Source organism: Dipteris shenzhenensis, chromosome 28 (assembly GCF_047967505.1).
Source record: "Dipteris shenzhenensis isolate YYH24624 ecotype China chromosome 28, Dip_SZ_1.0, whole genome shotgun sequence".
In the NCBI taxonomy this organism is placed as follows: Eukaryota; Viridiplantae; Streptophyta; class Polypodiopsida; order Gleicheniales; family Dipteridaceae; genus Dipteris; species Dipteris shenzhenensis.
The window spans coordinates 40262970-40278787 of NC_141623.1; the positions used below are offsets into that span (position 1 = coordinate 40262970).

The window sequence follows — 15818 nt, forward strand, 5'->3', positions numbered from 1 at the left end:
AAGAGGCCCTAAGCGGAATGTGAAGAGGCGAGCCTACCATGGGGTGAAAGAGGGGGCCTAAGAAAGAGTGAGTGATGAGCTAAGGGGTGTTTTGATTTGAAAAGAGAGAAGAAGAAAATAGATGAGAAAAGTGGAAGGGGGTAAGGAGGGGGATACTAGAGGGGGAGGAAGGATTTGGTACAGGAAAGACTGTTGAAGCAGAAAGAGAGAGAGGTGAATTCTAAGCTTTCGTGCAGCAGCCGCATCAGGAACAGCAGCAGAATGGAGCTCGGAAGCATCCATGGCCTCGTTTCCCATTCACAATTTTGCTCTCGTAGTTTTGGTCTCCTCATCATCCGCCTTCGCTCTGCTTCCTTCCCCATCCTCATCCTCATCCTCCAAGCCTTTCGATGCTTCCCTCGCATCGCCTTTTGCTTCCAGATCGTGACTCGCCATCCACCCATATCCATCGGATTATATCCACGCTCCTGCATCTCCCTCTGCACTTTTGTCCTCTCTCTCTCTTAATATATTTCTTCCCTGTTTCTTCGTGAACCTCGCCTCCCCCAGCTCTACTCCATCCGCCTCCCCATCTCACTCACCTCCCCCCATCGCACCTTCGCACTCCTCAGCCTCCCTCCTTCTCCTCCTCCACCTCCAGACTCGGGCCTCAGTGCAGCTTCTTTTTGAATTTTTCACGGCTTGAACATGGATGATGTCAAGGACAAGCTCAAAGGTTTTGTGAAAAAAATCAACAACCCGTTCGTGCCTTCTACGCGATTCAAGGGAGAAGGGCACAAGTTGGGTTCCGCCCAAGATCTTCCTTCGTCCACCGCCTCGTCCAGCTCGGTGAACGGTGCAGATAAGAAGCAAGGGAAGACGCAGGCTGGTGATCAAAAGCAGCAGCAAGGCGATTGGAAAAGATTGCAGCAAGAAAGATGGGAGAGAGAGAGAGGAAGTGGTCCGCGATCTGCACCTTCTGGATCTCAGCGACCCAAGGCTAGCAGCGGCAACGTCACTACTTTGCCTTCCGGATCGTCGAACGTCTCTGTGAATCTTCCGAAGGACGGGCAGGTTCGTAATGGGTCTTACGACGGGGGCATAACACACGCTTTGCAAGAGCAAAACCTTGGACACGAAGAAGCATCCGCAAGTAATCTGCATACCGTACTAGATGGGATGGAAATCGCAACCGGCTTCGATCCATTCCGCTCACATATTGGAAAATCGTCTGATCGGAACGTCGGGGCATTGGAGATGTTTCAGTGTCCAGTTTGTGGAAGCTGGTGGAAATCCGAGAAAGAAGTTACCGCTCACGTGGAGGATTGTCTGAACCAAGCAGACTCTGCAACATCTGAGGATAAGAGAGAGACCTCTTGCGAGAAGAATGTCGAAGAATTGACGAAGGTGTCACTGGGAATACTCTTGTCTGGTGGTCCGTCCAATGCGACTTTGGATGTGATGGTGCGGATACTTCGCAATATAGTAAACAATCCAGAATCGGAGAAGTTCAGGAAGATTAGAATGAATAATCCGAAAATACATGATACGGTTGGGATGGCACTCGGAGGAGTGGAATTGCTGGAGGCTGTGGGTTTTCAATTTGAGACCAAGGAGGATGAGATCTGGGCAGTGACGGAACCACCATCGGTTGATCAAATTAGAGCAATGAAAGCCGTGATCACTGAGCTAGAGACCCAGGCCCTTGGGCCTGCCTTGGCAGGTGGATCAAGGGAAGATCCGAGTTCCAAAGAGTCAGCAATGGTCAACAGAAAGGTGGACAGACAGGTAAGCTAAATGGTTGGATCGATGTAGACCTCTCGAACCATTCGTTCCTTTATAATTACTTTCTATCATGGTGTATGACTTCGGGACTCTTTAGCGAAGTCGAGTCAGGATTAGGTGGTCTGTTGCTTGAACTTCATTAGGGTTCAATACACTCATTTTCTTGGTATATGGATTCAACCACAGTGCAAAATAGGTCACCATCATGTGCATATGCTTGTGTGTCTTCTGTGACCGCTTTGTGGTCATTCAAGAAAGCTTTCTGCTTCATCAGAAATTTGCTCTCCATGCTGTGAGTGTTGTCAAGTAGAGCCCTTTTTAAATACCTGGATGGCTTGCTTGATGTCTAGTTATAGAATCCATGCTTGATCATGTTTTAATTTGCGACACAAGAGGCAGTGCACCCATAGCAATGTCTAAACCAGTAGAGGTCATTGAAATAGATAGTATTGGGGAAACCTCAACATTCCTGCATATCTAAGCAAATACCTTACAGTTGAATCGTGATGCTTCAGGTCCGGGTATTTTTTGCTGCCCCTGAGAATCTAGCTGCTAAAATGGAGCTTCCAGATTCTTTTTTTGAACGCTCAGCTTCTGAGTTGAGAGAAGAAGCGGCTGCAAGGAGGAAGAAGTTGGAGGACTCCCAGCTTTTGATTCCAAAGTCATTCAGAGAAAAGAAGGCAGCAGCACGTAAAGAGAGCTATAAAGCCGCGATCATTCGCATACAGTTTCCTGATGGTATGATCTTACAAGGCATGTTCCTGCCCTGGGAACCGACGGCTGCAATCTATGAGGTCAGTCCATTTCAGCGCTTATGGTTATTGAATGGCTATCACCTGACACATGTATCTATCATTTTGCATGTCTTATTTCCTGACCACTCTCTTAAAGAAAGCAAATAAAGTAAGTTAGGTATGGAAGGGACAGACAAAGAGGGAAGACGAATAGTTATGGGGCCTTGCTTGCTAGGCCAAGCCCAAACCACTATACACAGGAAAAATAGTAGATGACTAGCCCCCAAGATCACTTACTGATATGGATGCTACTCGGCGTATGTCCACAAACAAGTATGGAAAATCAATGTTCAGATCTGCGATAGACTGCGAGATATAGCAACCAAATCCTTAATTGAGTTTTCTGTAAATAGGACCAAAGATGAATACATAAGGTGACTCAGCATTTGCTCCACTGGTGCTAGATCTGAGATGTCGCTCAACCTCCTGTTCTTCCTTTTGCTGTGCGCCTCCAAGTGAGGTCTTATGTGGCTTAGGGAGGAGCCCCAAAACCATCTTCTTAGATACGTCCTGGTGTACATGTTATGTCCCACTGTGGAGCCCTGCACCGGTGGCTAGAGCCTGTAAACTCTTTGACTGCTGCTGGTGCCTTTGCTGCACCCTGGTGCTGCCAATCTCCACCTTTGGCACTGTCTGGAAATCCTCTGCAACTGGATGTAATGAGCTGTTGAACCGGTCTACTGCTGCCCACTGTTTGTGCCTGGATTACACCCTGCTGTGAATTTGCCTATGCCTCTCCATGGGGGCTTTACATAGGGCATGAAGCCCTTCTGGAAATGGCAGACTGGGCTAATAACTGCTGACCAGATCTGTGAGAATCTGGCTGACCTGGTGGTGCTGACCCCCACTAAGTAGTGGCCTTCCAGGACAGTCCTTGCTTATAAAGGGAAAATGATTTGCAATTCATGCAAGGTGATCAGCAATGGATATTTATGGTGCGACACTTGATTGTACGTACACTTGTCCAGCACAGCTTTTGGCAGTTGGCAGCCCTCCCACTGGGACTTTCTTTTGGGAAACATTGATGGTAGAGTAAAGGGATGCCCTATCTTAAGTGGTGCTCTGCCCTATCAGCTAGATTTAGATGCTTGTCTATTAGAGACTAAAATGAAATCGTTTAGTCTTCACAAGCAGTTGTAGCTTGAATGAAAAGATTTTGGACTGCCTTTTGATTAGCCTTCTCCTTTAGTGCCAGCCTTTGTCATGGCTGAGTCTGCTCTTCACCTCCGGAGTGTTGACAGAACTCAGTACGAAGACTTTGTATAAATGGATGCTCAAGTATGTGTGGGTGTGTGGATTTGTATGTGTGAGAGCATATGTTTATATTATGGTCTACACGCACTGTTGGGCACTGATGACGTTAGTGGGGATGTCATAGTAGCTAGTCCCTGCTATGTGTGATGGAGTTTATGGTTTTCAACTTTATGAGTGACTATCGTGAGATTGAAACTGCACTGTCGTGTTTTTAGAGGAAGAGTTTGGGCATGTTCTTGGACTCATCTAGGTATATAAAGGGATGCCCTTTTTTTTCTCATGTGATTTCTGATTTGAAGCATATACTCTCCCATCTCAAATAGAATGGCAGAAATACTCTTGCAGGTAACTCCTTGCGTGCTGAGAACCTTCATTGGTCGAAGGTGTTCTCGCCATCATTGGCTTTGCAGGAACCTCGCTGCTCCTATTTTCTTTGGTTCAAAGGTGTTTGTTGTGTGGATGATGTGGCTTATCTCTTTCGTATAGCTGTCAGACTCTATGCATTGGGACAGCATTATAGGCCTCCTTGGTCTCTATTGTCGCAGATGCTTTATAACTTTCTGCCCATACCCCGTCTTGAGATACTGGACCGCCTTAAAGACTGGGTTCTCCAATCGGATGATGATGTTTGCCGTCCTCTACCATTGGCAGATATCAAGGTTGCATCTGTATATAAGGTCTTTTTGCCTCCCTCTTGGGTTTCTCTTCGTGCCAATGACATCTGGTCTGTCATAGGCTCCTCTCAATGGTGGCATCGAAGATTGCAGTATATTTGGGCTTCCAAGCTTCCTCTTTGACAAAATTTCTTCTTGTGGTGAGTTTTTACTTGGAGCTCTCCCGTTTGGACAGCTTTTGGCTCGTCGTCATATTGCTCCTGCCACTTGTCAACAATGTCGGGCCTCATGGCAGTCTGTGCCCCATGTCTTTTGGCATCGGCCTGAATCTTATGATTTCTGGCTTTTGTTAAGGCAAAGACTTCAGGCTCGTTTTCCGAGTGCTTGTTTTGATAAGCGATTCTGGTTGTTTGGTTTTCATCCAATAAGGCAGGGCTATGATCTTCTTTTCTATTAGGTTCGTTATTGGGCACTATGGACTCTATGGAAGGACCGTAATCATTGAGTCTTTGGTGATCCCTCTTTGGCATTCTTAAGGCAATCATTTTATGATTGTCTTCATGTGTGGGATTTAGATTATTCTTCTTTCTTGTTATATAATGATATCTTCTGATGCTTTGTAATTGGCTGTCCATGTCCTTGGGTGTAATGTAGTGACAACTGGATTCACCCCTAAAAATGTGTGTGTGTGTGTGTGTGTGTGTGTGTGAGTGAGGGGGGGGCTCTTTTCATTGTATCGTCCTCATACCATTCGATTTAGTGAATGTATTCCTATACTTTCATGCTTCTTTGCTTAGGTCTCTACAGGATGCTTATTCCCTTGGAGACCTTCTTGAGGCCAAGTTGGAAGTTTTTTATTACTGTTTTTAGTTGAGCAGTAGCTGTCCCACTCTAGGACAGCTATGAATCTAAATGCTTTCTTAATGCAAAATGTCATAGTAGCTAGTCCCTGCTATGTGTGATGGAGTTTATGGTTTTCAATCTTATGAGTGACTATCGTGAGATTGAAACTGCACTATGTTGTGTTTTTAGAGGATGAGTTTGGGAATGTTCCTGGATTCATCTAGGTATATGCTTTTGCCGTATTAGCGGACATGCAAATTTCACCTTGTGAAGTTTTCGTCCAAGTTGCAGCCCACTGGTATTGCGATAATTCTTTCTATCTTAAATGGTGCGTTGCCCTATCAGCTAGATTTAGATTTAGATGCTCGTTTAGGCTTCACAAGCAGTTGTAGCTTGAATGAAGAGATTTGGACTACTTTTTGATTAGCCTTCTCCTTTAGTGCTAGCCTTCGTCATGGCTGAGTTTGCCCTTCACCTCCGGAGTGCTGAAGGAGCAGCGGAGAACTCTGCAGGGTTGGTCTACACCCATTGTTGGGCGCTGATGACGTCAGTGGGGATGTCATAGTAGCTAGTCCCTGCTATGCGTGATGGAGTTTATGGTTTTCAATCTTATGAGTGACTATCGTGAGATTGAAACTGCACTATGTTGTGCTTTTAGAGGATGAGTTTGGGAATGTTCTCGGATTCATCTAGGTATCTACCCCCCCAAAAAAAAGTGTGTTCATTTCACCCAAAAAGTATGCGTGTTCATTTCACCCAAAAAAAAAAGAGTTGTGTAGGTTCATTTCACCCAAAAAAGGGTGTGTATGTGTGTTCATAGAACATCCAATAGGATCTATGTGACACTACAGAGGATTTAAACTAATCTTATTTATCAAAGATTGTGGCTTCGACGAGTACGTGGCAACAACCTGTTTTCTATGTCTTTGAGTCAAGGTCGAGTCTGGCCAAAGTGTGAGTCCCTTGATTGCATCATCCATAACTTGGCTAATGGTTTGCCTGGCTGCACGGTGTTTGCCCTCTATGTTGCTTCCAAGGCACATGTTCCATATTGTCTTGGGATATATTTCCATTGACCTGTTCCGCTTTAAGCTCATGTGATCTGCCCCTCATTTTGCATACCAAATTTCTCTGTAGAGGGAACTTTTCTCTTCAAGGTCTGCTGGCCCTAGTAGAAAGCCCTATTCTTCTTTGGATTATGCCGTATCCTGTCTATGAATTTTTGTGTTACCCTCCACTGAACGTTAATGCTACGCTGCTATTGTAACAGACTTGTGAGTTATTTTGTCTCTTAGTAGTCTGCTTGGGCTATCGAACTTTAGGGCTGAAGCGTAAGTAAACTACACAATTGCATGGATAGTGTCCGAAGGAGCACTGGGTGCAAATGACCGCCTGCCATAGTGTATGTGTGCATAGATGCCAAAAGGCTGAGCTGAAAACCTATAGATGAAGGCTGAAGCCTTCCTGTGAGGATGCAGTGGAGAGAGGCTGATTGCTCCGTCTCTCCTACTCTCTATGGTGCTGCAAGGGGCTGCTTGCTGATCGTGCTTGAAGATCCGCTGAAGGTGTGAGCTGATGACGTATGATGAGGGAATTGCCTGCCTTTTATAGGCCCATACGCCACTGGATTTGACCTGACTGTAACAGGCTACAGGGCAAATTGGCAGTCTGGGGATAGACTTGTCTGCTGACCGACCCCTGCCGACATGGCCTGTTCTGCCTGCACTGCTGACCGGCTGTCTGACCTCTTGGCAGTTTGAATGCTGATCTGCTCCATCCATGTCCTGACACTGTCTTGATGATGTGGCAGCATGCGTGGACTATCTTGGTGGCTGCTTTGGGCCTGATCTACTGCAATGACATGCCTTGGCCTAGGTGGAATGCAGCCAGGTGCCCTGAAACAGGTTAGAGAAGCTTGAATATATCCCATTACCTGAAAGGAGGTGTGGAGAAAATCTACCTCTACCCATGCCTTGTTAGTGAAACCTTTTTTCAAGTCTTCAAAACTACACCTGGCACTGATTGGCAGCAAAGAAGGGAGTTGGAAATCAAATTGCAGCAATTAGAAGGGCTCCCAGGTGGGCTCGAAACCTGATCACAGCAAGGGTTCTCCCTTTGGAACAGGTCGCACATGCAAGAAGAGTAGGGACTGGTGCTGGGATTAGCTGTACAATGCTTGGAAACCTGTGCAGGGGCTGGTGGAGTAAAATTGCAGCAACGAGGGTGAGCTGTGAGAGGGGGGAAAGAGAAGGTACACAGCACTAGGGGGCAGAAAGAAGGGCTGCCCAGTGCCAACTCCCCCCTTCCCCCCCTGCGTGGCCCCCCCCGCCCCCCCTCCTCTTCCCCCTTTCTCTCCCCAAAGGCTCTTCTTTGATAGAGTTGGCCTAGCAAAATGCTAGACCTTCTTTCTAAAGCTACTTTTTACAAAAAGTTGGCTTTTCTGCTCTTGCCCATCTTTAGGGCGCTTTGAATGCCCCTCTTAACCGTAGTGGCCCCTTCGTTAAATGGGGCGCCATTTTCTAGGAGCTCATGGTGCTTTTTTCCTTGTGTGACCTACTTTTTGGCACTTGCCCCATTAATTATGGGCCTTTTTGCACTCATCCAAGTCCTACAGATCAATTAAACAAACACCAACACTTTTAACCCATTAAAGACTAGTCAAATGCATGCATTCTAGTTCTTGGACTAATCCTAATCCCTTGTGAGCGTACCCACAGTTCTCTTTTACCAATGCAAGGCAAAGTAAAAACTTATTCTAGTTTACCAAAGTCAACGTGCTTTGACCAAATTGCGTCACTTGAGTACGGATGTACGGCTGTTTTACTGAGAAAACAAATTTCGGAACAGATACTATTATTTCACCGTCACTTTGCAAGACAGATTATCTTCAATCTCCAAATTAAGGTTGGAGTTTAGTCAACTCAGTCCGATTGTCCAGCTCTCCAAGTTTGGTTTAGAGATAAGCATATTCGATTCAGTGCAATATCAGTAACTGCACTAACTAGTGGTCCAAGCCAAGGTGGTAATGCAGGGCAAAATACATTAATATGTTGGAAAGGTCACTTCCCCATTTGTAAGCCCCCATATGAGGAGAGCATGGGGGGGGGGTGAACCTGGGTCCTGAGGGATGGCCACATGGGCAGCAAGATGGCTGCCACGGGCAGAGAAAGAAAGAAAAAAGAACCTAGAGGAGCCATGGTGGCTGCAACAAATGGACAGAAAGTTGGCTATGGAGGTCTAGCTTGGATCTGGCCTGTCAGAGGGTTGTTTGGAGCAGCACCAACTTGTTTCAGGTCTCTCTCCTGCCTACACATCTTGCAAAGTATGTTGCCACATAGGCGCCTCCATCCTGGGTATATCTCACCCTTCCTTGGAAGTGGCGCAATAGGTGGCGGAACTGGAGCAGGGGCCAGCAGCAGAAAATCGCCTATTGGTCAGGCTGGTTGGGCAGGGTATAGCCTGCCAACCAGGCCTGGTTGTGGGCTGAAGCAAGGGCTGGGCCCTGCATGGAAGTATGGGCCAAGTGCCTAGCTTTTGGGCCGCTGTAGGGACAGTTTTGGGCAGGTAAATGCCTGCAACAAAGTCGGCCAGGGGGGGCAGGAAGAACCGACCAGGTCGGCCAGATCTAGGGGCCTGGGTCGGTGGAGTTCTCAGCCCCTTGGGGGCTTATAAAAGGAGAGGCCTCAGGCCTCATTTCATCATCTTCTGGAGCAGCACTTTAGGGAGCAGGAAGGAGCAGCAGAGCAGCACCAGTTGGGCCTATGATCAGGAGGTGAAGTGGGCTGAGGAGCTGCAGACTTAGCTCACAGAGGGCTGCCTACCTAGGCTGACACACAGGGCAGCAAGGTTGAGAAGATCATTCTGGACAGAAAGTTTACTTAACGCTCGAGGTGGATTTCTAACATAATCGTTCTCCAAACCTTTCTCAGATTGCAAGAGTACTGTCTCCTTGTGTCAAATCATTCCAAGCTGCTATAGTACCTTCTCCTTGTGTCTCTTGATGGATCTATATGATTTGGCTTTGCTTAGGGCAAGGAATGTCCAAAATTTTGGAACTGTCTGGTAGCAACAGGAGCCTTATACATGAATTTTGCACAATCAATTTGCATATTGACTTGTGAAACTAGTATCGGACAGTTCAAATGATCTTCATCAAGCAAATACTCTTTCACATCTCAATTGGCATCTTAAGAAGCAGAGGAAAGTGCAAAATACTCTGCATTCTTAGTGTCCATACTTCTTGCGCTTCCATTGTTTAGTAGCATGCTCCATCCCACTTGTGACATTTCAACCAAACTCTTGCAATCTTCCCTCTAATTCTCAGTCCTACACTCTATCCTTGAACTCTCTCCCCCCACTTTTTCCATGTTCCTCACACTGACTGCTACTCTCTTCTAACAGACAGCCACATTCCTACCCCCATTTTCTCAACTCTAGACCCTTGATCCCTACACAGTGCAACTCACATCTACTCCAACATTGAACTCCCTTTCTCGAGTCTCTTCCCAAACCTTATTTCCCTATTCCATATTAACTCTCAGGATGCGTCAATTTTACGAGCAAAAACCTATGAGCAGGTTTATCCGAGCGTGTTTTTCAAGAGATTTTTAAAAATGTTTTTCTTTAGGAAACATGGTTTTTATACTTTTATTTTCACTAGAACTAGATCCCTTTATCATAAAAATATACAGACTAGTCACTCATTCATTTTTACACAACATAATTTTCTTATTTAGAGACATCCCTTTGTACCCTTGTTATTACCTTAAAAAAGTGTTGATTCCTTTAAGAAACATTCCTCATAATCACTCTCAATGTAATAATACTATGCATATATAATTACTTATTAACACATTTATATCATATGGCAATATCTTTTTAGTGTTTTTATAGCATATTTATGGACATGTTTCTAAAGAAGTTTAAATTACTATAAATAAGTATTAACTTGGGCTTATATATCACTCTCATAAAATACATGTAATATTTAATACTATATATGGAAGATTTTCCAAAATATAACTTCTTAGATGTGCTCAAATGGGGTGTTCCGATCAATTTGAGTGGTTGAATGACTATATTTGGACATTGGATATGAAAGTTATGTCACTTTTAAAAGTGCTGTCCAAGGTAGTTTCGCCAGCGAAACTACCTTGGGAGACTTGCTTTAAAGGGGTTTCGCTGGCGAAACTACCTGGATGGCTTGCTTCAATGAGTTTTCTTTGAAGAAACTCTTTCATGAAGATAGGTTGAGAGAGGGTTTTCAATGTCACCCCCTATTAAGTAAAAGTTGTAAGAAGGATCATAAGGGAATTTTCATAGAGAAGTCTACTCTACATGTGGGTTTCTTCAAAAGCCATCCCATTATGCTCTCACCATTCCTACAGATTCAACTAAAGATTTTTGTATAAAATAGGCATTGCTATAATACTTTGCATATTTCTAAGTGAAACTATGTTTTCTTCTAATCGATTTTTGCCATATTTATGCATAGTTGGAAGCTTTTTTTTTCCTTCGCTCGGACGCTCGGAAGATTTCGCTCAGAAAATGCTCGTCCTCTTAACTCTCAGAACCTTGCAAACCCAAAACCCCTCCAAGAGACATGCTCTCGGTTCTTACCCTTTCCCAACTCCACTCTTTCTAAACTCAATCCAAACTCTTTTTAAACGTTGTCAGCCCTTAAACTTAACAAAATCTTACATACCACTCAATCACCCAAATACTTCTCGTGAATAAGGTAAACCTAATCTTTGTACATCCTTGAAATAGCACTGCATTTGCAAGACCACATCCTAGATCATAGTTGTGCTGAAATGCGTTAGCTGGACCCTGAAATGTGTTTCAGGAAAGGCCCATGAAACTAGCCTCAAGGCCAACAAGAGGGTGGTAAAACAACTAACCAGCCAAAAGCCTTCACATTAAGATATTCAACAAACACTCCAAACACAAATAGGGGGAGCTAGAGTTCTCAAGTACAAAGACACAAACTGGCCCCAAAGCCTTGGCGCCCCTTTCGGTATTTCTTCATTGATTGAAGAGTCCCACAAGTAGATTACACAATGAGTACAATCTCACTCACATTCAATGCTCTTTCCACTCCCAGTAGGCATCAATGTTCAAACATTAGCCCTGCGGGGCTCTGTTCTCACACCCATGTGACCATAGGCATCCATTCTCAAAGCAAACACCTGTATTAGGACTCAGGAGCTGTTACTAGCAGCCCTTGCAGGGCCACACACTCTAGCCAACCGCAAGTGTCCACTGACTCACTAGAATACCCAAACAATGGGTGAAAGCGTAACTGAACTACCCACGATGCTCAGAAGCACGAACAACCATTGCAAGTATTCATTGTGTACCATCCTGCTAAGCAAGTCCCTCCAAAAGAACATAGTCTTATACTCACGGGCGATCACTAGAAGGAGTCGGTGCGCTCTTCACCAGTAGCGCCCTCTTGACTAGTGCCCTTGACGTAAGCATAGAATCAATGGTCAACCGTAAGGTGACCAAACTCAGCTTGTCAAAAGCTCAAACAAGCAGCCAGCATGAATGTCTGCCCATACCTAGACCGTACGCAACGAGACTGCCCTGCCAGCTTTGCATCTGTACACCCAATAATGCTGTATACGTCAGGCTGCACGAAAAAGAATGGACTGTATGGCCGCCCCGTACAGTCCCGTACGAAATAGGAGTCCAAAACCTCCGCACAATTTCTGCAGAGTATTCCGTACTGTTTCGTGACCTTAGGCATTTCTCATCTGCCAGCGCCCGTACATAGCCCGCTCTGTCTCTGCATGCATGTCCGTACGCTGTCGTTGAAAGAGCTGCATGAGGATCTTCCGTACATAGTCACAGTCCACGAGCTTCTCCTTTCACCCACGTGATGATCTGCTCACATGACGATCAGCCCGCTGTATCCTTCCGTACACCCTTCTTCATTTGCTCCAAGCTATCCCATGCCAACCAGCTCCTTCCATGTTTTTCCTTTCCAAAACCAAATGCATTGGCATGCCACGTGGCAGCCCACGGCTTCATTTGCCGTCAAGGGCTTTAATTTGCTCTTAAGCCCTAGTTGGTCAACACTAATGACCAACTTAGAGCTCATTTGCCCCTTGCCCCCTCTAGTGGGACCAAACCAATGACAAACTTGTGTCCTAAGGGTATTTTGCCCTTTCTTTGGACTTAACAATGAATTCACCCGAAGGCACCAATCCCTAGGGGGAAAAACTAGCATATCCACATCCCAAGGCCCTACCCCCTCGTTTTCTAGGGTCCCGCCCGACCATCATGCCCTCGTGACACCCCAATCAGTAACGGTGTTTCAGGGCTGAAACGTTTTCAGACCCCTGAAATGGCTGGCTGAAGCTGAAATGTTTCAGCGCAGCTGAAACGGGCCGTTTCAAGTAACACCCCCTCCCTCTATTTTGCGATTTCCGCCGGCAGGTTTTTTATTTGTCTGCGTTTTTGTTTTGGCATAAACTTGCAATATTTCACTCCCTCCACCCCTTTAGCCTCACGCTCTTGGAATTTTGAGGGTTTTCCAGACTCCCTGGGAGTCCTTTCTCTTCTGCAAGCTGCTCCAGCCCCCCTCCATCATCCACTCCCCTTCTGCCCTCCTTCATAGCTCAGCGTCCACTCCTTCAGCCCTCTCTTTCAGCATATAGCATTCTAAATCTGTGTGCGCTCAGCTCAAAACCCTTTTTTCTAAACCCCCCTTGATGATGTGGCGCTTCCTTGTTTCAACCCTCCTAGAAACACCAAAACGTTTCTGTTTCCCATTTCCCCGTTGTCGTTTCCCGTAACTATGTCCTAGATAAGGCATCAATCACAATATTGCCCTTGCTCCTCTTATATAAACATGTCAAAATCTTAGCTTTGGACGAATTCTAACCACTTTGTCTATTTGAGAGATAAGAGTAGTCTAAGGCAAAAAAGTACTTGAGAGTGTGGTGGCCAGATTTGATCTTGGAGTGGCTGCCATAGGAATAATGGTGCCATTTCTTGATGGCATGGATTATTGCTAATATGTATCATGAATAGCAAATGGATCATTGCTAATACTTGTCATGACTAGCAAATGCCAATTCCTTACCATTTGATAAACATTCCCATGAAGTACACGATTCATGCCTTACAAAAGTCTCAATTTTCTCAACATTCTCCTACCCAGCAACAGCACCAAAATATTGTCCCTTTTTTCCTTTTCCAAGGTTCCGAGGTTCTAGTTATCTGCATGTGTTATGTGGGCTCAGGGTAGCAGATCAATCCACTATGCAGCATAGGCCCTTGCATCGTATTACGTTGAGGGAAGTTATGAGTTTGTGTTTGGTGAGAGTTCACAAGAGGAAATGTTTATATTTGGGACATTCTGTCTCCACTAGATCTAAGGTTCCTTCAAGGTCCATTAAACTCTGATTATCCTAACTGCTGCTTGAGGAACGGGGGGTTGTGGTATAAGAATACAACACTTCTCACACAGTTCTTCAGCCTTTAAGCAGGTGGTGTGAAGAGTTGTATTCTCCACCCATGGAAGGTTACATAGGGCTAAAAAATATTTATGAAAGGATAGATTATGTCAAGACTTGTGTACCATGTCAGGAAGATAGAGATTCTACTCAAGCCTGTACAGGTCTGCTTCTGCCACTCCCTATTCTTGATGATAAATAGACACATGTAAGCCTAGGTTTCATCATTGGGCTGCCTTATCTTCCCCTGTAGCCTGGACCTGCTAGTCAGAGACCAGCGTGAAGTGGGTATTCCTTCTTCCTTTTCGCCAATCGGTGCTAGGACTGCTGACATTGGAGGGCACTGCCTCTCTCGTCAGCGCATTGGGAGGGATTCTTGGAGCGCTTCACCTCGGGTGCTGGGAGTCTGTTCATGCTGGCAGCAACAATGCTTTGCTCCATGTTTATGATTTGGTGGTGCCTCTTGTACCGCGACATGGTTCAGCACTCTCTTGTACCACGATATGGTTCAACACTCTGCTCCCTCCAAATGGTGTGATGGTTTGAGCACACTACTCCCTCGAGCTCTGTTTTGGCGCGTGTTCACGCTGGAGGAAATCTTGTGTCAGTGGGGGAAAGCTAGGTCCCCTATTGTGCAGTTGTTCAGGGCAAGGCTTCTTTCAGAAGCAGGTTCTGTGTGAATTTTTAGTTGGGTTTTGAGAGGTTGCAGACTGAGTGTTTCTCTCTGCCTCTGTGTTTTTTGGGTTTTTGCGGAGATTGTGGGATGGAGATTACCTGCTGTAATTGTCTATTTGCCATTTTGAATGGAATATAATACAGTTTCATTTTAAGACATTAGGACTCCACAAGCTCGGAACTGCTGGCATTGCTTCAGGTAGCATGCAAAACATGGCAAGAGCTCAACAAAGGAGGAAGATAATACTGCGGAGCTTTCCTTTGGCAATATGTGAAATTTGAATAAGGAGGTACACAACAGAATGCATGGTTTTGACGCTTTGTGCGTGAAATATCATACATAATCTGGAATAAGCACCACCTACACACAAATGTGTGCGTTTTTAGAAGATAAGGGAGAAGGACAACTAACGCTTTTCCTTGTGATACTTATTTCTCCCTGAGCTTGGGTATTTGCTTTGCTTTGAATATTATTGATCAAAAGCTAAAGACTATATATTTGAGAATCCTTATTTTCTAACCACAACTTACTGTTCTTTTCTGACTGCAGTTTGTGTCATCATCACTGAGAGACCCAAGCACTAGGTTTGACCTTGTAGCACCAGGGCAGTCAAAGAGCCAGATTATTCCAGATTTTTCTGATAGTACTATAAACATCCCAACACTGGAAGAAGCAGATTTAGTGCCAGCCACTTTGGTGAAGTTCCAATATTCAGAGGCAGAACCTCTGGCATTTACTGGACTTCATTCTGCTCTATTAGCAGCAAGTGAACCTTTATCGTCTACAGCACTTCCGATGAAGTAGGAAGCTAGATGTGGTGTGTTTTCTACTACCGAGTTCAGTATTGTTTCATGACAGATTGAAATCATTTTAATGGGATTTAAAAGCCGGAATGTTGACATGTTCCTGGATCCATCTAAATATGCCTTGTTATTAAGGGAGCATGCAGATTCAACCTTGGAATTTTTTTGTCCAGGTTATGAAGATTGTCGATCTTAATGCCTTATCAACCACATTTTCTAGTTTTATCTACATCATTCTCTTTCCTTTGACTGCTGCAGTGAAAGGGGGAGGGCTTGGAGAGTCCTGAAAGGAACATAGGGCCAAGTCTTTCTAAATGTTGCACTTTTGCACACAAGTCAGGCTCTACTATGCAGTCCATGGTTGTCAATCTCAATGAAATCTTGTTCATATTTTTTCTACATGGCGTGTTTATAAATTCATCTCAACAAGGTTGCTTGCCTGGAATCCATTTTTGTGAAAACCGTATCTAGGTTGCACTCAGCTGTAGATAATATTTTGTCCAGTGGCACCCATTTAAGGGGTTTGTGCGTGGAGGTGTGTTGGTTTAGGTCAAGGGGTGGCTCTGGGTGCATGCATGTGTCTGTACTCACATATTACTGTATGA

At 45.0% G+C, this 15818-nt stretch overlaps 1 protein-coding gene across 1 annotated transcript; it reads left to right on the forward strand.

Moving 5' to 3' along the window:
• The first annotated feature begins 208 nt into the window (after nucleotides 1-208).
• Nucleotides 209-15412, forward strand: PUX2 (plant UBX domain-containing protein 2). The gene is made up of 3 exons (XM_087399944.1): nucleotides 209-1767; nucleotides 2280-2558; nucleotides 14960-15412. Exons 1-3 carry the CDS (start codon nucleotides 688-690, stop codon nucleotides 15212-15214), a joined length of 1614 nt encoding a protein of 537 aa, XP_087256070.1. The 5' UTR covers nucleotides 209-687; the 3' UTR covers nucleotides 15215-15412.
• Nucleotides 15413-15818: the final 406 nt, after the last annotated feature.

Bases quoted from the DNA above. Each gene is read 5' to 3' on its own strand.
- PUX2 (XM_087399944.1), top strand. From the start codon at position 688: ATGGATGATGTCAAGGACAAGCTCAAAGGTTTTGTGAAAAAAATCAAC. The intron at 1,768-2,279 runs GTAAGCTAAATG...GTGATGCTTCAG, and splicing joins ACAGAAAGGTGGACAGACAG to GTCCGGGTATTTTTTGCTGC. The intron at 2,559-14,959 runs GTCAGTCCATTT...TTCTGACTGCAG, and splicing joins CGACGGCTGCAATCTATGAG to TTTGTGTCATCATCACTGAG.